Below are 21,767 nucleotides of genomic sequence, written 5' to 3'. Positions count from 1 at the left end.
TTGACTGTTAGGTTTTTCACAGTTTACTTGGCAGCTCTGTCTTTTTTTTTTTTTGCAGTACGCGGGCCTCTCACTGTTGTGGCCTCTCCCGTTGCGGAGCACAGGCTCCGGATGCACAGGCTCAGCGGCCATGGCTCACGGGCCCAGCTGCTCCGCGGCACGTGGGATCCTCCCGGTCCGGGGCACGAACCCGCATCCCCTGCATCAGCAGGCGGACTCTCAACCACTGTGCCACCAGGGAAGCCCTGGCAGCTCTGTCTTATAGTTAGTTCTTTCCCACAGATATAACAGGTAGTTCTATGAGTAAAGGAAACCACATAGTTACTCTATGAGGCGTTTCCAATGCTGTAGGTTTACAGAAAAAGCTCCATCGGGATAGACCTCAACTTCCTTTGTGTTTTTTCTATAACAGCTTTTTGGTACAGATTACACTACAAGACAATAAATACAGTAATACAATACTAGTACCACCACTTTATTCATTTGATCCAGGAAGCCACGCTCGCCTATTTACTCAACTCACATCCCCCTTAGCATCTTTGACTAGCTGCTCCCCTATCTCTCTGATCTCTTAATGTTTGAATGTCCCAGGGTTCCGTCCTTGGTCTTCGTCTCTCTCATGCTCTTGGTGATTTGATCAAGCCCTGACTTCTCCCCTGAACTATACCTATCAAATCTAACATGCCCCACTGCAAATTCCTAATTCCTCTGCCAAACCTGCTCTTCCCACACTCCTTCACATCTTAGTTATGCCAACTTTATTCTTCCAGTTGCTCAGGGCAAAACCTTAGTAATCCCTGACTCCTCTCTTTTTCCCCATATCCAATCTACAATTTTATCAGCTCTACTTTGAAAAAATCCAAACACTGCTTATCACCTCTCCAGCTAACCCTTGGTCCAAGCCACCATCAACTCCTTCTTGTCTGCCCCCTTGCCCCACCATCAGCCTATTCTCAAGACAGCAACCAGAGTTATCCTGTTGAAACAGATTACATCACTCCTATGCATACAGCCCTACATAGTATCTCATCTCACTCAGAGTCAAATTTCCAACAAAGGTCTACCAGGCCCTGTCTGATATGGTCCTTAGTTACCTCCACAATGTCATCTTCTATCATCCTCCCTATGTTTCAACCACACTGACCTCCCTGCTATTCCTCAAACCCCAGGCACATTCTTGTCTCATGCTCTACACTTGCTATTTCATCTGCCCCAGACACTCTTCTCCCCAATTCTTGGATGACTCACTACTCCACTTTCAATCACACTCCACATTCTCCATGCCCCTTCCCTGCTTTAGTTTTCTCCATAGCCCTTATTACAGTTGACACACTAGATGTTTTACTTCCATTTATTTTATTGTCCGTCACTGGACCCCATACCATTATCACTATAAGCTTCTTAAAGGCAAAAATGTCTGTTTTGTTCCATATGGTTATTCCCAACAGCTGAAACACTGTCTGAACATGTAAGCACTCAATATTTAGCTGAATGAACCCAATAAATGAGAACTTCAAGCGTTCTAATGGTTGCGCTAGAGGAAGAGGAAAAGTACAAAATTATTTTAAGAAAGGAAGCTATATAATAAGCTCACCTATCAATACCATGCTATGTGTCTGTTCCTACATGATAACAAAGGCTGCCTCTTAGCAACTTTTCCACTCTGAACAAAGGGGAACCATTTCCCTGTCTCTGCGTAAATCTAAATATACAAAAAGGGACTTCCCTGGCTGTCCAGTGGTTAAGGATCCATGCTCCCAATGCATGGTGCACGGGTTCAATCCCTGGTTGGGGAACTAAGATCCCGCATGCCGCCTGGTGTGGCCAAAATAAACACACACACACACACACACACAGATATGGAGTGGAGAGGCTGAAGAATGGCTGTATTTGATGTAAAAAAATATTTGCATTCAACACTGTCTAGTTCTCATTAAATGAAAAAGTAAATTAACCTTATGGTAACATCACTTATATTTTCTTACTCTGTTACACCCCAATCACACGAGTTTTTGCACATACATAACTCTACATATAAAATAAACTGAAACAGTCAAAATTTATTTATTTATTTATTTTTTTGTGGTACACGGGCCTCTCACTGTTGTGGCCTCTCCCGTTGTGGACCACAGGCTCCGGACGCGTAGGCCCAGCGGCCATGGCTCACGGGCCCAGCTGCTCCGTGGCATGTGGGATCTTCCTGGACCGGGGCATGAATCCATGTCCCCTGCATCGGCAGGTGGACGCTCAACCACTGCGCCACCCGGGAAGCCCCAAAAATTATTTTTAATGCAGCCTACTTTAATATTTTATAATTTACAAAGTCTCTTCTACATTATTACATAAACAGAGACACTTGTATGTAGAAAAAGTTGAAATGATGAATTTATTCATAAAATCAAAGACATTTAGAATAGTTTTAATGAGCAGAAACAACATATATGCCAAAATCTGAATACCTTCAAAAATTCTGAGATACAATCTGTTAACTGTTTGTGGCCTTGGATATTTAACTCCAGTTCATAAAACTTTGATAAAAGCTTAGATTCTCTGCCACACTGATTGCACCTATAATAAAGCAGAGTGATAAAATTAAGATCAGAGTGGGAAAATCAATAACGTTCTACTGTACTACATCCTGGAAATACACAAAGAAGCATTTATTACCTTAATTCTGTCATTGAAATTATCTACATTATGTATATTCAAAAAAATAAAAACAAAGTGATTGATGAGGCCATGCACTTTATGCTTAGGAAAACGTTTAAGAGTTGTTTTACTTTTAGTACTCCAGCAGGCTCCAATCTCATGCTTTCAGCCCAGACCACAGCCATGAAATAAACAGCAAGAGCTCAACCACAGTTCCCAACACATGGATGGGTTCAACTGCAATTATCAAGTCAGTTGTTTACATGTTCCCATGGAAACGTATTACTATAAATACTTCAGGTCCCATGATAGGCCACTAAATCCATAACCTGGAACTGAACTAGAAGACACAGAAGCAACCGCCTTAGAATAAAATGTATGATGAAAAAGTGGAAACACACTTACACAGTTACATAAGCATATTCCCCACAGAACTGCTGTTGCACAATGTTCCTCACATCGGGATTCTTTTGTTTAGACAAAGTATCTTCCAAAAGAGACATAAAGAGCTTTGAAAATTCTTGGGCATCCTACAATACAGGTTTGGGTTAATAAAAAGAAAAAAAAATCAGACCTTGCTTTTCAATTTCTGTTACAAATGGTAATAAGTAAAATAATCCAGAAACTATCTGTACTTTGAACTTAGCATTTTGGAACAAGGACTAGAGCTATGCTGGATCAGTTTGTGCCCACATATGGATTTTCAGAAATGAGATCAAGGAAAATATATAATATACTGAACAGTAAATAAAATAGAAAAAAATTGATTTTTAAAAATTTCTTCATTTCTTTCTATAAAGATTGTAAGGAATGCTTTGTATATTTAAAAAAATAAAAGGTTCTTACCTGCTGCTGCCCTGTGTCCAAGCCCAAAGCTTTAACAAATCCCGATGGATCAATGTATCGCCTATTACTGTTTTGCAACAAGGCAAATAAGTACTGGAGATGCTCACAAATTGTTTGAGGTTCATAATCTATTAAAGAAATGTTTGTTCTTTTAAAAACTGCTACTTTTTAAAAATATGTACTCCTCTTCACATGAGAACATAATTATAATTAAACACCCTTATATCCAAACTATAATAATGTTTTATTATAGTTTTAAAACTTTAAAAGAAATCAGTAATCACATCTTTTGGAAGTCATGAGGCAGCCATGACTGTCTATATGCATCCCCTAAAGGCAAGAGGCTATACATGTTACAACAACAATAGCAATTATGACTATGGCTTCTAGAGTGTCAAATCACACCGAAACATCCATTCCAGTAATAAAAACCATACACTATATTTACTATTTGCATTAAATGGCCAAATACTTTAATATAATCTCATTAATGTGAACGTGCCACAAACAGAGCAAATGACAGCAATCTCAAGCACAATGATTCAAACTTGAATGAACAATATAACAATATACTGTTAAAAATCTTAAAATTTAGTTTCAAGTTCTAGTGAGTTCGGAGAAGGTATGAAAATAGGAAGCATGAATCTCAAGAGCCCTAAAAGATTTGTGTATTCTCTTCTGTGCCAGTTATCGATTAATTGCCTCTCAGCTCCAAATCCACCCTTCTTTGCTTGCTCTGTGCTAACAGAGATGAGCTCTGCAAAGATTCCTCCTTTGCCAGCTAGTGTAAAGTTGAGTCTTGTCAGTAGAGGGCGCTCCAGGGTTCCACTCCGTGTCTCACCAGGCTCTGTGGGCTCCCTCAGCCAGCAGTGGCCAGCAGCTTCTCCCCACACCTCCTCTGGTAGCTTCACTGGGATGCCTCTTGTGAGGCATTTCCTCCTGAATGACCACCCTGTGAATGACCTCCTGGACACTCTCTGCAAGAGATTCCAAGGCCCAGTACCTCCCTGAGGACAGTTTCCAGCAACGAAACCCACTGAGGCATCTCAGCATCTTCTTGGCCATCCAGTGAGCTCAGGTAGGCAGTGCTTTCTCCAGTGAGGTCTGGATCTCAGGCCTGGTCAGTGCGGGCGTGGGACTCCTCCTTCTGTATTCTTTTCCAGCCCTTGGGGTAGTGGCTGCTCCCCTATCTGCTATATCTGTGTTTTTTCAAGTCCTCTTTAATTCTTACTAACCAATTCCCCTATTACTCTAATTTCCTATTAATAATTTTTTGTCAGTTCAAATCATTGTGTAGTTTGTCTCCTGACTGGTCTGAATGGTTTACCTCTTTACTACCAATTGTGACTCACCAACTGTGAAAAGGAAGTCAATAGTTCATTCGTAAAATAAAGATAAAAAATCTTACTTCCTGGGGTGCAGGGGCTTTACAGGATGTTAAAAGTCCTTCAAGTAAGTTTGTGTCTACTCCAACTTTCTTATTTTACAGATTAGATACTACATGAGATCTTAAATAACTTATCCTCTGCTGGTTTTCCTATCTGTAAAATAAAGTAGTGGAGCTGGGACTAGAACTCAAGTCCCATCATTTCCAACATAAACCCTTCTCACTACATTGCACTGTGTCTGCTAATAGCACCAGAAATGCACACTCTTATCTGAGAACAAGGTTAAGGGCTTTGGTGAAATAGTAAAATCTAAGTGTTTAGAAATTAAAAAAACAAAACAAAAAAAACACATCTCTTGAAGATACATATTAAAACCACAATACCCAAAGGTGGCCATGGTACATCATTTTACAAAATAGACATTTAGTTTCCACTTGTTATTTAGCTATCTTCTCATTGGTAAATTTATACTTCAGCAAAAACAATGCTAAAACTTAAAAATGATCCATTTTCCATTACTCATCCTTTACATACACTAATTCTTTAAATATCAATACCTTCTATACTATTAATCTAGATTTAAATATTCAGAACTATAGGAATAAAGCTTTGGGGAAACAAACTTAAGAATTTTTAAGCACTGTTTTGAACTGTTAACAAGGACCAAAAGTATTACAATTATCTAAAGAGCAGCAAGAAGGAAGATGTGGGACTTAGGAACCCTATCTTTTCTCTCTCAGAGCCAAAGACATGAGCTGTGTGCCCAAGTCAGATCACATAATAGACAGCACAGGATTTACAAATGAGAAGAAGAGTCAAACGTTCCCAACCTGGAGCTCCTAGACCTGTGTAATCTTATACTCACTTCCCTCTATCCCCCAGCTTTGAGAAGAAAAAGCTGGTCATTCCATGGAAGTTCCATCTCAAAGAGAATAATCTCTAAATAGAAATATCAATTAGGAATAACAATCCACATATTATGCATAAAAAACTAAATAATTCCACTAGAACAATCTGAAACTGATTTCTAAATTTGCAATGAGTGTAGTCGCATATTAGTAGCTTGCTTTGCCAAGGTTGGTTAATTTAATCTTAATTTTAGAGGGTATTTTGTAAATCAGCCTATTTGGGAATCAAGACAAAAGGCTGTGGGTACACTGAAGTATTTATTAAGTCTCTCAAACTAGGCAAAAGAGTAACATTGTCTGCTTTACTGACTGATTTCTCTCAATCACTACAATTTAATGGACTGCAATCACAGTGTATTACAGAGGGAAACTGTAGTTGAAGTTTCCTCTATATGGTTGGTTCAAAGTGGTCTAGCTAGCAAAAAGCTCAGCAGTAAGCCCTCCCCATACCCATCCCCACTCACCTTTCTCTTCTTGGATACCATCTCCCATCATGTAGTCACTACAGGTGCTTGGACATAAGTAGAGCGCCTGCCGAAGCTCCAGGTTAAGAAACCACACTTGAAGAAATGTGTTGACATAACAAGTAGCTCCAAGGTTAGTGAGGCCCACAAATGAGTTCTACAAAGACACAAAATTTACAATTATAAAACCAGTTTCCCCTTAAATAAAAAAATTATGTTTTTTTTTTTTTTTTTTTTTTTTGCATTACGCGGGCCTCTCACTGCTGTGGCCTCTGCCATCGCGGAGCACAGGCTCTGGACGCGCAGGCTCAGCGGCCATGGTCCACGGGCCCAGCCACTCCGCGACACACGGGATCCTCCCGGACTGGGGCATGAACCTGCGTTCCCCGCATTGGCAGGCGGACTGCCAACCACTGCGCCACCAGGGAAGCCTGAGAAGTATTTCTTTTTAATTTGATTAAAAATGTGTTAAACTGCCTCAACCACTAAACCTTGTGAGCCTCTCTCAGGAAAGGTTAGGGCATAATTATCATGAAAGCCCCATTTGGGTTGACTATGGGAGTGGGGAAAGACTTAGGACAGCATCTCTAGCCTTCTCCAGCCACTTAAATCTAAGCTTAGAGAACAGCTGGCTCTAGGAAACGTCAATTTTAAACATATGTACATAGGTTTTTCATTTTCTATATTCCTAAGAGCCCAGCATTCAGCAGAATGACAAAGTGAAACTTCCAGAAAAGTTCCTTTTTATCCTATAGATCTGGGAGATGGGAGGATGGAGGGAGTTAGTTGCAATTTTTTCCAAAGATAAGGCTGGAGAATTCCTGAACTTACAAAGAATCGTTCTTTTTAAGACAGAAAATACCTATACAGGTGACTATTTTGTAAACGCCAGGCTTTATCGTTAGAACGTATTAATGTGTATTACCGTTAAAAAAAAAAAAAAAAGGTAAAACTTCTGTTGTATGTATAATATGTAAAAATACAAGCCCAAGAAAGCAAAGTAATATCATTGAGAGCTTGTGCCCTGGGTTTACCACCTCCTTTAAAGAGACTTAAAAAGAGCTCAACATAAAACATGCTACATTAAAGCAAACGTAGAATCAGCATTGAACTAAAACTATCATTTAAAGGCTTACTGGATTACATAGCTACCTGTTTTAAAGCATACCACTAAGAACTGTTCCAATTCAAGTGGTTTAGAGTCTTAAATTCCACTACTGATCTTAAAGCTGCTTAGGTTACCTGAAATCAGTAATGGTTTCTGATCACAGGCACAAAATAAAACACACAAGAATGCCATATAGAAATCGCTTAAAAAATGATGGCTTACCTTTTTTCTCCTCTCACAGTTGGGGTCATCAATGTTATGAAAACTATTTTCATCTATTTCTCCTAACCAAATGTGCTCACCAATCCCAACCAAGCAATTCGGATTTCCTTTGCAGTTTCGTCTATGAAAAAATATTGTGTGATTAAAAAATACCATAGTTCCATGGTAAAGAAATATGCAAATTAAAACTATAATGATACCATTTTTTAAATTCTATTTCTCATCTATTAGATTAGCAAAACTGAGAAAGCATAATATCACACCCAGTCTGTGAGGCTGTGGGGAAACAGAACTCATCTACTGCTGGTGAGAATGCCAACTGGTAGGACTCTTACAGAAGGGAATTTTGCAATTGCTAACAAATCTACATACACACCTACTTTTTGACCTATCCATTTCACTTCTAAGAATTCATCCTGAAGATGGACCTCCAACAGTGCAAAAACACATACACTAGGTTATTCATTACAGCATTGTTTATGATTGCAAAATACTGGAAACAACCCAAATGACCAAACATAGGGAATATGGTACATCCACACAATGGAGTACCACACAACTGTGACAGGAAAAACACATGACGATCTCTGTGAACTGATGTAATTTCTAAGATATATTAATGAGCAAAAAGCAAAGTGCAAGAGAGTTACCTATAGCATGCCATTTTTTATGTTAAGAAAGATGGGGAAATAAAATACACATGTATCTGCTCATTTGAGCAAAAAGGAAAACACAAATGTATATATGCGTGTGTATAACTGAATCACTTTGCTGTACAGTAATTAATACAACATTGTAAATCAACAATACTTCAGCAAAAAAATAACAGTATAAAAAAAAAGAAAAACACCAAAAGGATAAATCAGAGACTAGTGAAACTGGTTACCTGTAGAACATGAGTAGGATTAAGATTTTTTTAAAAAAAGAAGCGTTGGACATTTTCCTGAATATACCGTTCCATACACTGTTGAATTTGGGGGCCATGTGAATGTTATACACAAATCAGTAAGGATGGAGGGAACCTTAAATTCAACACAAACAATAACATATTTCAATTGAGTTACATACACTGAAAGGAAGAGGGTGGGGCACTGACCCAAGTAACTTGAACTTGGTCATTAGCAAGTTTATTAGTGTCAGGATAAAGACATAAGGAACAAACAACAAACTTATTTAATAGCTTCCTTTTCAAAGATACATGGGTTAACAATTCTGAAACTTTCTGTACATTCTGCAATTTAACAAATAAGTACATGTATACTGGGGATGAAGGGAATCAAGTTTTGGAGAGGAAAGTTACAAATAAGGGAAGAAGAATAAAACCAACCCTGCAGTATTGATTAGGAATAACAGGTGTTAAGTCAAAATCCACAGGGTCTTAATATATACAGACAGGTAGATTAGTGTTGCCAGATAAAATACAGGACAGAAGTTATTTGAATTTCAGATAAATGACATATTTATATTTTTAAAAGTATTTGTTGTCTATCTGAAATTTAGATTTAATGGGCAGCCTAAACGAGACAGATTTTTTGTCAGCCGAGGGCCTAAGAGCAGTAACATGAACACACCGAGCAAGCAGATCTTGATTTCTAAATATTCCCCACGCGAAGAACCCAGAGCTCCTGGGAGAGATGGCCAATTTGAAGCCTGGGCAAGATAAACATGGACATACTGCTGTGCCCCCAAAATAAGGATGTACTCAAAGAATGAGGGGGACATGTTAAAAGGAAGAGCTTGGATGGGCCTCCCAGTACCCAAATCTGGAACAATCTGAGCAACAAAATAATGATCGGATTACAACCCACTCAATAATGTAGCAATCCATTAGTAAGGTGGGTGGATGGATGGATGGATGAGAAATCTCCTCCTTAAAGAAGAAAGCCAACTATCAATGTGGAAGAAAGGACAAAATTAGAAATTCACCATTTGGCTGGCATTCATCAGATTAATAACGAAATCATGCAAGGATTGTCAATGGATGCCAGTGTAGGAACGTTTGAGGAGTAACGGAGTATTTACATAGTCTCAAAGTATCTCAGCACAAGTTGTTTATTAATTACAAAAGGAAATATAGTAGCTTTCAGTGGAGAAACCTGGCAGATGCCACCTAACCAAAGGATCAAAGTTTAAGTAGCCAGTAATGGGTCTAATTAACTGTATGCCCCTCCTGGTGTGATGCACTAAGAGCACATCACTTCTGTGGTTTTCCTACCAAAGTGAATAACCTAAACCTAATTATAAGCCAACACCAGACAAACCCAAGTTGAGAAGCTTTCTGCAAAGTGTCCTATGCTTTTAAAAAACCTCCATATAGAGATGGGGATATATGTATATGTATAGCTGATTCACTTTGTTATAAAGCAGAAACTAACACACCATTGTAAAGCAATTATACTCCAATAAAGATGTTAAAAAAAAAACCCTCCATATGATGAAATACAAAGAAAGACTGAATAATTATCCAGATTAAAGGAGACTTAAGATACACAACTGACTGTAACATACAAGCCTAGATTTTCTTTTGCTGTGAAGGACTTTATTAAGTCAGTATGTTCTGAATATTTCAGAAGGTTACCCATTAAAGCTTTATTGACAGCAGTAAAAGATTGGAAACACTATAAATGCCCATCAATAGGAATCTGCTAAATAATACAGCCAAGCAATGGAAACTACTGTAATTAGGGAAAAAAGATAAGGAGAAACTTTATTATGTTGTGATATGTAACAATATCATTAGTTGAAAAAAGCAAGGAACAAAGCAGTGTTTAAAAATGGGTGTGGCGGGGGGGGGCGGGGGACTTCCCTGGTGGCGCAGTGGTTAAGAATCCACCTGCCAAGGCGGGGACACGGGTTCGAGCCCTGGTCAGGGAAGATCCCACATGCCGCGGAGCAACTAAGCCCATGCGCCACAACTGCTGAGCTTGCACTCTACAGCCCGCGAGCCACAACTACTGAGCCCACAAGCCACAACTACTGAAGCCCACGTGCCTAGAGCCCCTGCTCCGCAACAAGAGAAGCCACCAAGATGAGAAGCCCATGCACCGCAACGAAGAGTAGCCCCTGCTCGCCGCAACTAGAGAAAGCCCGCGCACAGCAAAGAAGACCCAATGCAGCCAAAAATAAGTAAAATTAAATCTTTAGGGCTTCCCTGGTGGCGCAGTGGTTGAGAGTCCGCCTGCCGATGCAGGGGACACGGGTTCGTGCCCCGGTCCGGGAAGATCCCACATGCCGCGGAGCGGCTGGGCCCGTGTGCCATGGCCACTGAGCCTGCGCGTCCGGAGCCTGTGCTCTGCAACGGGATAGGCCACAACAGTGAGAGGCCCGCACACCGTAAAAAAAAAAAAAAAAAAAAAAAAAAAACTTTAAAAATAAAAAAAAGGGTGTGAAGAGGACTTCCCTGGTGGTCCAGTGGCTAAGACCCCATGCTCCCAATGCAGGGGGCCCGGGTTTGATCCCTGGTCAGGGAACTAAGATCCCATCCCGCATGCCAGGTGGTGTGGCCAAAAAAAGTGTGTGTGTTTGGGGTATGACAGACCTGTTTGTTTGTTTAGATAACAAGACGCACTATAACCTGGGAACAACCATCTTTGAGGAGGTTTACCTCTACCTGCTGGCTGCAAAACTAAGAATAAAGGGCTTCCTATGTTCCCCCATCACATTTTATATCTTTCAGATTTAGAACTCTGGGAAGTACTACATAATCGGGAAATCAGTAAATAATTGTTCTTAATGTTCCACTTAAACACACTGTCTTCTTGGTTTTAAAAAATAAAAATGAAAACAAGTTTGGCCAGCTTAAGAGCAGTTTTTTCAGGATTATGTCAAAGCCAGGTTGGAAAGTAACTTACTAAGGAAATAAAAGTACAACTGATCCATTGTGGGGGGAGGGGGAAGGATCTAAAAGGAGTTATTTTTTGTGCCTATAACTCACCTCTAATGGTAAAGGACTACTACAAGGGAATTACAATGAGTAAAAACAATCTCTCCTTTTACACAAAAGTAATTTTTCTCTTCTACCAAGAGAAGATATAAAGAAACAAACAAAAAAACCTGATTCAGAGACAGGGGAAAGCAACCTAAAATCTTTCCTTGGAATAGGGGCAAGAACTTACCAGGCAGATTCTTTTAAAAAAATAAATAAATAAATAAGGAAGATTCTTTTATTATTTTTTATTTTATTTTATTTTATTTTTGCAGTACGCGGGCCTCTCACTGTTGTGGCCTCTCCCGTTGTGGAGCACGGACGCGCAGGCTCAGCGGCCGTGGCTCACGGGCCCAGCTGCTCCACGGCATGTGGGATCCTCCCGGACCGGGGCACAAACCCGTGTCCCCTGCATCAGCAGGCGGACTCTCAACCACTGCGTCACCAGGGAAGCCCTGCAAGGTCTTTAGAACAGGAAAAGTTAGCATCAATAACTAGAGTGAAAATGTTATCTCTAAAACTAAGTAAGTATGTACTTGCTCTTTCCAATATGCTTTTCAAAGGTATACCAAGTTTGTTTTCTCCTCGTAAGCAAGGGAGGGGTAAGTCCTTCACAGGTTTTGGCTGGGAAGACAGGCACTCCTGTGGGTCAAGAGCACAGATCATTCTCTCAACTACGGTTCCATTAGAACCATTCAGATTTTAGTCTCCTGTTCCTAACAGCAAAATAGAGAAAATGAACAAAAGGAGGCTCTCCTTGTCCACACTCCTCCCCTCCCACACACACAATAAATCTTGTACACTTGGTCCAAAGTTGGCTTCAATGAGCAAATAAAATACACAGCTATGAACTAAAAATGTCACGCAATAGGTTTCTTTAACTTTAAAAAGACTTCCAAAAACAGATGTGAGAAGCTGGGAGCAACTTGTATTATTTAGCCCTAGAACGCTGGCATTGTTTTTTTGTTTTTGCTTTTCTTAAATTAACTGATGGTGAGGTGTTACTGAATAAGGTTCCATCAGCTAAAATGCCATCACCGTGTAGATGAGATGAACCTGTGTTAAAGCACCAGCCGCCACCCTCCTCCCCCGAGAACCTATGGCTTCCGGGTGCCTAAGGACACACTCCAGGTGAGAACCAAAGTCAGTGGTGAGCCACTGCATTAAAAGTAGCTTAGGCTAACCAACTAAAGCTTTCCAAATTGAGGCCAAGCCTTTTTTTTGGTACATGGGCTCAATGTTGTGGAGGATTTTTTTGTTTGTTTATTTATTTTCTTGTTTGGAGCAGTGGAGAATCTACTTAAGAAGCATGAATCACAAAAACATTTCTGTTGGGACTCCCTGGTGGCGCAGTGGTTAAGAATCTGCCTGCCAATGCAGGGGACACGGGTTCGAGCCCTGGTCCGGGAAAATCCCACATGCTGCGGAGAAACTAAGCCCGTGCGCCGTAGCTACTGAGCCTGTGCTCTAGAGCCCGCGAACCACAACTACTGAAGCCCGCGCAACTAGAGCCTGTGCTCCGCAACGAGAAGCCACTGCAATGAGAAGCCTGCGCAACGCAATGAAGAGTAACCCCCACTCGCAGCAACTAGAGGAAGCCCGTGCGCAGCAACGAAGACCCAATGCAGCCAAAGATAGATAAATAAATAAGTAAATAAATAAAAATTTCTATTCTAAGCCATTACTTCCAAGCCAACCTAAGCAGTGCAGCAGAATGCCATGTACAGAAGGCTAGATGAAATCCCCCTGTAGAAGAAAACCTCTCCCACTCAGTCTCCAAAGCCCCAAGCTCCTTTTTATCCCCATTAGGAGTAGGCTACAGGTGTCAAGTATCATCTATCATCCTGTTTGTAACCAATTTTCTTACAGTAGAAAAATACTTCTGCATACCTGTTTCCATCAGTGTAAGAGACAGATCAAGGAGGCTGAGACAGGTGAGACAGGGACACATGTTTACATGTTTGATGTGTAAATACCCTAGCCTGTTGACTCAAATTTATACAACTTACTTGGCCCTAGAAAGCATCTGAATTTGCTAATGCTGACTTAAAAAGCAAGTAACTTTTTCAAGGTCACAAGTAGCCCCGATTTAATCTAGGTAGAGTAATGCCATTCGCCTTCTCTGAAATAGTAAGTTCCTACAACCTTAGTGGGTACCCTCTACCCACTCCCCACTGGTCTTCTTCCCAGAAATCCTTCCTTCTGCCTACAGGGGAATCAGAGAGGGAGAACTGAATCACAAACAAAAACAAAGCATGAAGAGCACCATCCTGGTTCTCCCCTGGCTCTCTCCCACTACTCGTATCTCATTTACTTATGCATCGGTCGGCTTACCACTAGGTTTTTGTTTCGTGTGGCAGTTGACTATTACTGTACATGCCTAGTTTCTTCAGCTCCCCCTGCCTTTTTTATTTTTCTTTGAGAACGAACTGTTCCTCCATTCTTGTGGTTCTAGCAAGAGCTGCTGAGATGCAGCTCCCATCCAGCACCCAAAACCAGCCTCACAAGATATTTAAAATGGGAACTGAGAGAAAGACAAACAACCCCAAAACAACAATCCCTCTTCAGTGGCAGACCCTTCTGACAGCTTAGCCGTCCTAACGTTAAGAAGGAAACAACATGCTGATTTGCATGAGAAACAGCTCTAAGAGGTTCATGAATCTCTCCTGGGCTCAAGTGTTTCCCTGCCCTAGCCATGATTTATTTGTCCACATCTTTCCTGAATTAAAACAAACACCTCCCTAGATTTGTTAACTGAGGCACTTCCCTTACACTACGTTAAATTTTCTGTCACCTGTATCTAGGAACCCTAACAAATATGGACTAACGAAATAAAGCTTTTTCTGTTATTAACTTACCTCCAAGAGCCAACAATCCATTTCAGTCTCTAACCCATCTCCTAATTTTTTTTTTTTTGGCCGCACCGCGCCGCTTGCAGAATCTCAGTTCCCCAACCAGGGATTGAACCCAGGGCCACGGCAGTGAAAAGTCCTAACCATCAGACTTCTAGGGAACTCCCTGATCTCCGAATTCTTAAAAACAGCTTTGCCCCTCTTCCTCTAAGCTTTCTTATAAGACCAGTTAACAAACACAGGGGAAAACATTGAGCTCCAGAGAAATGTGAGTTTAAAACAGCCATGAAAGATGTTTTCACTTATGAAATCGGCAAAGAAAGTTTTGGTGATGGACTTTCCTGGCGGTCCTGTGGTTAAGACTCTGTGCTTCCGCTGTAGTGGGCACAGGTTTGATCCCTGGTCGGGGAAGTTCCACAGGCCGTGCAGTGCGGCCAAAAAAAAAAGTTTTGATCATGAATCAGGGTAAAGTGAGAGTTGCTGTCCATTCACTGTTAAACACAACGCTTTGGGAAAAACTTGAGAAAATGTCTCAAAATGTTAAATGGCACCAATATTTTGTTTCAATACTTCTGGGCACGTGTCCACAGAATATGTTTGACACTGTGGCAATGAAACAAAATGAAGAATTCTAACAGGTACTTTTTTTTCTAGGGCCATGGATATAAGAACACCAAGTGGCTACAGCAGTAGGCAGGGGGCAGGTTCCCCAAATGTTTGGTATGACATGTTAAGCAGCTGTGACGTTATTCGCTGTGATTTTAGGCCAACAAACGCTTTCGCAGCAATGTAAATGATGGACCGAGGCTGAACAAAGCCTGAGACATAACAATTTTCCTAGTCTAAACCAATTTAGTGGCAATGCAAGCAATGGAAGAAAGTTGAATTCCAGCATATCAATGCAATGAAATAGGACTTGGGAGCTGATTAGATGGTGTGGGCAAGAAGCAAAAGGAGACATCTGCAATGATATCCAAAACTGTACAGAAAGGAAACAATTTTTCACAAATCAAAAACTGCAAAGTGGGGAAAAAAAACAGTAGGCTAAGTATCTAGGGGTGCAAAGTTCCTTCTACACTGACCGTAGGTAAGAGTGGTAGTTTTAGCTCTGTTTTGACAGATCTCCAAGGATCTGTCATTTAGGAGTATGTTTTCCAGCACAATGGACAGAAATTTAGTCAATGATTTCATAGATGCTATGTAGTACAAAGAAATTTTATTATTTGAATGGGAGAGGAGGGTGGAGATATTACTCCCTCTGCGTGGTCATTTAAAGAGCTATTGCTTTGTTTTTCTCCCTCAACACCTTTTAGTTTCTTGGCTCTTAGGACATCATTTCACACAGCCCAAGTAGAAATCAATGAAGGATAGCAAAAGCCAACTCTCCTGCTTCCAGGGAAGACCCCTGACTACACTAAGGCTTTGCCTAATGCAGCACCAGATTTCTAAAGTGACCTGTGTGCACAGAGAGAGAGACGGAGAAGGAAAGAGAGGGAGGGAGGGGGAGAGAATAGGTTAACCAAGGATTACCGAAATGGTTCCAATAATAACCATTTACTGTCTGAATTCTCCTCAAAAACTTCAACTTGTTTCTGTAACTCCATGTCACCACTCTATCAGAATGACAGTTGCTTAGGTTAGGTCCATTAACTGAGTTCAGGAACTCCCTTCCAAACTAGTCCCCTCTAATTAAGAACATTCTTGTCCCTCTACCATTTTATTTCATAATCACAAACGGGTCTCTAAAAAGATGTTAACAAATAAGGAATTCAGAAGGCTCCCCGTCCTTTGACGGGGGGGGGGGGGGCGCTACAGCAGGTCACTGCCTAACTTTAACCCCTTTCCAAAACTTTGGTGACTGACTCAACATTCCCAGGCTCTTTGTGTTATGTGCTGGTTCAAAGAAGGCAAAACCGGACTTCCCTGGTGGCGTAGTGGTTAAGAATCTGCCTGCCAATGCAGGGGACACAGGTTCAAGCCCTGGTGCAGGAAGACTCCACATGCCACGGAGCAACTATGTCTGTGCGCCACAACTACTGAGCCCGCGTGTCACAACTACTGAAGCCCGTGTGCCTAGAGCCCGTGCTCTGCAACAAGAAACCACCACAATGAGAAACACTGCAACAAAGAGCAGCCCCTGCTCTCAGCAACTAAAGAAAGCCCCCCGGGCTTCCCTGGTGGCGCAGTGGTTGGGAGTCCACCTGCCAATGCAGGGGACATGGGTTCGTGCCCCGGTCTGGAAGGATCCCACATGCCGCAGAGCTGCTGGGCCCGTGGGCCATGGCCGCTGGGCCTGCGCTCCGGAGCCTGTGCTCCGCGACGGGAGAGGCCACAGCAGTGAGAGGCCCGTGTAACACAAAAAAAACAAAAAGAAAAAAAAAGAAAGCCCCTGCAGCAATGAAGACCCAACGCAGCCAAAAAATAAATAAATTAGAAAAGCATTTTTAAAAAAAAGGGAAAAGAGAACCCACAGAATGAGAAAATATTTGTAAATACATGGGACTTATATCCAGAATATATAAAGAACTCTTAGAACTCAATAATAAAGACAATCCAATTTTAAAATGGGCAAAGGATGTGAAAAGACCTCTCTCCAAAGATCTACAAATGGCCAATAAGCACATGAAAAGATGCTCAATCTTATTAGTCATGAGGAAAATGCAAAGCAAAACCACAATGAGATAGCACTTCACACCCACTCGGATGGCTATAAGACAAAAACAGTGTAAGGATGAGAAGAAAATGGAATCTTCATATATTGTCTGTGAGTATGTAAAATAGTGCAGCCACTCTGGAAAACAATTTGTCAGTTCCTCAAAATGTTAAACATAGTGATCCTATGACCCAGCAATTCCACTCCGAAGTATATATCCCAAAGAACTGAAAATAGGTGTTCAAACAAAAACTTGTACACAAATGTTCATAGCAACACTATTCACAACAGCCAGAAAGCGGAAATAACGAAAATATCCATCAACTTAACTATGCTGTGAGATGATGGATGTGTTAATTGCCCTGATCTTGGTAATCATTCCACAATGTCCATCAAATTACCATGCTGTACACTTTAAATATATAGTTATATTTGTCAATTATTCCTCAATAAAGTTGGGGGGGAAAATTAAATCCATCAACTGATGATTCGATAAAATGTGGTATATCCAAAAATGGAATATTATTCAACCATAAAAAGGAATAAAATACTGATACATACTATAACATGTATGACCCTTGAAAATATTATGCTAAGTGAACGCCAGACCAAAAAAAGGCCACGTATTGTATGATCCCAGGTATATAAAATATCCAGAATAAAGAAATCTACAGACAAAAAGATTAGTGGTTGCCAGGGGGTGGGGGAGGGGGAAATGGGAAATGACTGGAGTTTAATGGATATGGAGTTTCCCTTTAGGGTGATGGAAGAAGTTCCGGAACTAAACAATGGTGATGTTTGTACAATCGTAAAGGTACTTAATGCCGTGTAATTGTACACTTTAAAAATAGTGGGACTTCCCTGGTGGCACAGTGGTTAAGAATCCTCCTGCCAATGCAGGGGACACGGGTTTGAGCCCTGGTCCGGGAAGATCCCACATGCCACAGAGCAACTAAGCCAGCGCACCACAACTACCAAGCCTGCACTCTAGAGCCCACGAGCCACAACTACTGAGCCCACACACCACACTACTGAAGCCCGCGTGCCTTGAGCCCATGCTCCGCAACAAGAGAAGCCACCGCAATGAGTAGCCCCTGCTCGCCACAACTAGAGAAAGCCTGTGAGTAGCAACGAAGACCCAACGCAGCCAAAAATAAATATTTTTTTTAAAAATGGTAAATTTCGTTGTGCGTTTTACATGACTTTTACAAAACGATTTTTAATGAAATGAAATATTGACAAATACTACAACATGGATGATCCTTGAAAACATTATGCTGTCAAAGAAGCCAGTCATAAAAGTCCACATACTGTATGATTCCATTTACATGAAATGGCCATAGGCAAATTTACAAGCAGAAAGTATATCAGTAGTTACTTCGAACTGGGCGGGGAGGGGGAGTGGGGTTTACAGGGAGGATTGAGTGCCAAGCTAACGGGTACAAAGCTTCTTTTAGTGGGGTCGGATTGTGCTGAGGGTTGAACAACCCTGTGGCTATACAAATAAAAAATACTGGGTTGTACATTTTAAATTGGTGAATCATATGATGTGTGCATTATATCTCAAAGCTATTTATGAAAAAAACTGCTTGGATATAAACCTTGCAATTGCAGCTTAAAACTCACATCCGTGACATTCCCCTTATAGTGATCTCAGCTAATTTCTACTCCTTTACTTCCATTAAAATCATAACTATTACAGTGAAAAAGTTTTTATTTTTTGGTTACTCTGGAACCTAATATGTGGAGAAACTGACTGAAGCTTATCTATTATACACGGCCACGTCATTCCAGTACTGACTGTTGCTCTCCTCATGAGCCAGACTCCCAGAGCTTGGAATTATTCGTCTGCTTTATGGAAGCTCTCTAACTTGTTTCACTTCCCATACTAGACTTAAAGCTCCAAATCTGAGACCTTGACTTCCATTCCTTCCGGATCCCACCGTGGAATGTAAAAACTCCAGAAAGTCTTTACTAAATGCTTGATGAAAGGCTACTGAGCATGCCCGGCTTGGCCAAGTCAATTCAACAACATTCCGGACACAAACTATAGTTCCCGCGTTAAAAGGTGGAAAAACAGCTAAGGATTCGATCTAAAAGGAAAGACAAGGTTCACGGGCTAAGTAGAAGTGAAGGACAGCACTTACACAGCTCAAACTTTGTACTCGGTAGAGTGGTGTTGAGTCAGAGCGACCCCCCACCCCCCAAAAAAGGCTAAATAATACTAGATTATCGAGAGAGGGGAAGGTCAACTGGGGATGAAGGGTACCGATGACGCAGACTAACCGTACGTTTTCCTAAAGCCGCCCTACCCAAAAATATGATCACGCCTTCAGCGTCAACACCAATACGAGATATACAGTGATGAAGCTCACTTCGCAGAAGTTCCCTTTTTATAAACCAAAAAACCGAGCAGTGGCCAGGATATACCAACCACCAACGTTTGCTAAGGTCTTAGCTCCTGCCTTCAACCATCTCCACCGCCATCTTCTAATAAAAACCTAAAACCTTTTCTTAAGGGCTTTCAGCAGCATCACCTCCGTGCAGAGCCCGGAAAGGCTGCCTTTCTCCCAGGTCGCCCAGAAGGCAGAAAGGAGGAAACCTCCACCTTGTTCTCTCCACGCCTGCTAGATGCACGGAAAGGGCCGCCGTCTTCCTTCCCCCAGCCCCGGGCCTGGTTTTCCAAGGTCCGACGCGAGGGGGGCGCGAGGCCCGGCGCGCGGGCCTCACCTGCACACGCCGCGGATGCAGGGCTCCAGCCAGATGCGGTAGGCGGTCTCGATGTGCTCCTGCGACACCTCCTCGGGCCGCACCGTCTCCGCCCAGCGCCAGGCCGCCTTCTCCAGCTGCAGCCGCGGGGCCATGGCCTTGGCCCGAGGAGTGCCTCCTGAGCCCGGCCGCCCAGGCTGCCGCAGCCGCCTCCACCACCGCCCAAATGGGCTCCGCCACCTGCCAGCGATGAGGACCAGGCGCTCCCTCAGCCAGCTGGCCAGTCAATCACCTGCGCGCGCCTCTGCCCGGGCGCCCGCCCTCGCGCCCGCACCCGACCCGCACGACCGGCCGCAAAGCGCCTCCGCGGACACCCGACACCCCCCGCACCCGCAGACGTTGTAGGTGTACTCCCCGCCGCGGTGGGCGCATGCGCGTTCCCAGCAGTCTTTGCGCCTCTTGCCCGACGGGCGGAGGAAGGGGAAGCCGCTAGTCGAGACCCTTGCCACGTCCTCACCGGCGCTGCAGGGGAAGCGACGTCTCAGCTCCTGTCCAGGATAGCGTTCTGCGCACCACTAATCTTCCAAGCGGGCACCTGGAGAGCTAAAGTCCGCCTGTTCTTGCCCTCCGGTACTTCCCCTTTAACCGTGAAGGATCACGCGAGAGGCTACTCAACGCACACCATAGGTCCGCTGGATTGTGGGGTGGGACCTGAAACCTGGGTCACCAAAGAAACCAGGGTCGGCTCTCTGGAAGGGTTAACTCGAGCCTGGACCGGTTCTGACTCCTTTCCTGAGCACTCCTGACGTCACGTGATGTTCTGGCCTTTTCCTGAGCTAGAACTGGACTACGTGTCCCGGCATGCGTTGCGTGCTGTCACTCACTGGATGCCAGGCATGCTGGGATTTGTAGTCTTCGCAGTAGTGGGTTTGCTGTGCCTTGGTTTGTGCTGGGGTGCAAGCGGGTCCCTGGGCGGGGTTTCTCTGCCCTGGAAGGTCATCCTTGCAGGTGGTGGACCCTCCTCACTGCTGTTATCTCCATATGCTGATTTCTTCTTTAATGACGGTCCTGTTTAGCTGCAGGGTTTGAAAACATTTCCTTTTTTCAATCTCTGCTTCTGGATATAAAGAGTAGCCTTATCAGAGTGTTTTGCGAACTGTAAAGGGTACTGCTTGAGTGAGGATTTTGAAAACTTTGCATTTTAATGAGAGCCCTATGGCGGTCTAAGCACTAACTTCTGACACAATACTCGATAGCTTGCCAGCTGGGTAACCTTGGACTGGATGCTTTTTTTTTTTTTGCTGCACTGCACAGCTTGTGGGATTTTAGTTTCCCCTGACCAGGGATAGAACCTGAGCCCTCGGTAGTGACAGCGTGGAGTCCTCACCACTGGACCACCAGGGAATTACCCAGACTGGATGCTTTATGTGTGCAATTGTTTAGACAAACGTTCACTGAAGGAACGATGAAAATAAGACATGGTCCTTGCACTTATGCAAGAGGGGGTGAGGGGAGAATAGTAGAAACTTAAAGTAAGGTCCCCTTCCCTTCCTTGGAAGGTTTGGAGTACTTGGGGAAAGTCTTCCCAGGAGGGATAACTCCTAAATCCACCCTTAACAGATGAGCAGAACTTAGCCAGGTTAGAAGAAAAGTACCATTCTAGACAAAGGGAACTACAAGGAACAAAAACACAGAAGAGAGAAACTTCTTGGTATGAGGTCACAAACTCTGAGAAGGGGAGGTGAGACTTTGAGAGGCTGGCCAAGACTTTGCTTTATCTGAGGGGCTCATTGAAATGTTTAAAGCTGGTGAGTGATATAAGGGGGATTTTCATTTTGTATAACTTCCTCAGTCTAGGTCAAGGACAGAGACAGAGAAACCTTTTAAGACTACAGAAGTAATACAAGCCAGAGATAATGAAGGCCAGAATGGGGCAGTGTAATAGGTATGGAATGAGGAGGCAAACTTGAAAGATATTTAGGACATGGAATTGCTAAACTTGATAAGTTGGTCTAAGCAAAGTCTGTTTACCTTTCTGTTATT

General features: G+C 42.6%; 1 protein-coding gene and 1 non-coding gene across 3 annotated transcripts in view; both read right to left on the bottom strand.

The window, feature by feature from the left end:
- USP48 (ubiquitin specific peptidase 48) overlaps positions 1 to 20,505 on the bottom strand; it is a 68,096-nt gene extending 47,591 nt beyond the window's left edge. Inside the window, exons 1-7 of one of the 2 annotated variants that reach the window (XM_029227764.1) lie at positions 20,242 to 20,505; positions 19,746 to 19,964; positions 7,586 to 7,706; positions 6,256 to 6,412; positions 3,496 to 3,623; positions 3,055 to 3,179; positions 2,460 to 2,568 (exon numbers count right to left, since the gene is read on the bottom strand). In XM_029227764.1, the coding sequence (XP_029083597.1) occupies positions 2,460 to 2,568; positions 3,055 to 3,179; positions 3,496 to 3,623; positions 6,256 to 6,412; positions 7,586 to 7,706; positions 19,746 to 19,879 (774 nt within the window). In that variant the 5' untranslated portion in view covers positions 19,880 to 19,964; positions 20,242 to 20,505. Of the gene's footprint in view, positions 1 to 2,459; positions 2,569 to 3,054; positions 3,180 to 3,495; positions 3,624 to 6,255; positions 6,413 to 7,585; positions 7,707 to 19,745; positions 20,127 to 20,241 lie in introns of those variants that run through there. The other variant, XM_029227765.1, reaches the window with a different exon arrangement.
- LOC114900155 lies at positions 253 to 387 on the bottom strand. Its single transcript, XR_003794772.1, has one exon. It is a non-coding gene; the product is annotated as a small nucleolar RNA SNORA18 (small nucleolar RNA).
- Positions 20,506 to 21,767: the final 1,262 nt, after the last annotated feature.

The sequence above is a fragment of the Monodon monoceros genome, unplaced genomic scaffold (genome assembly GCF_005190385.1).
Source record: "Monodon monoceros isolate NGI ecotype Baffin Bay Population unplaced genomic scaffold, NGI_Narwhal_1 Super_Scaffold_18, whole genome shotgun sequence".
In the NCBI taxonomy this organism is placed as follows: domain Eukaryota; kingdom Metazoa; phylum Chordata; class Mammalia; order Artiodactyla; family Monodontidae; genus Monodon; species Monodon monoceros.
This window is presented reverse-complemented; position numbering and strand designations above follow the sequence as displayed.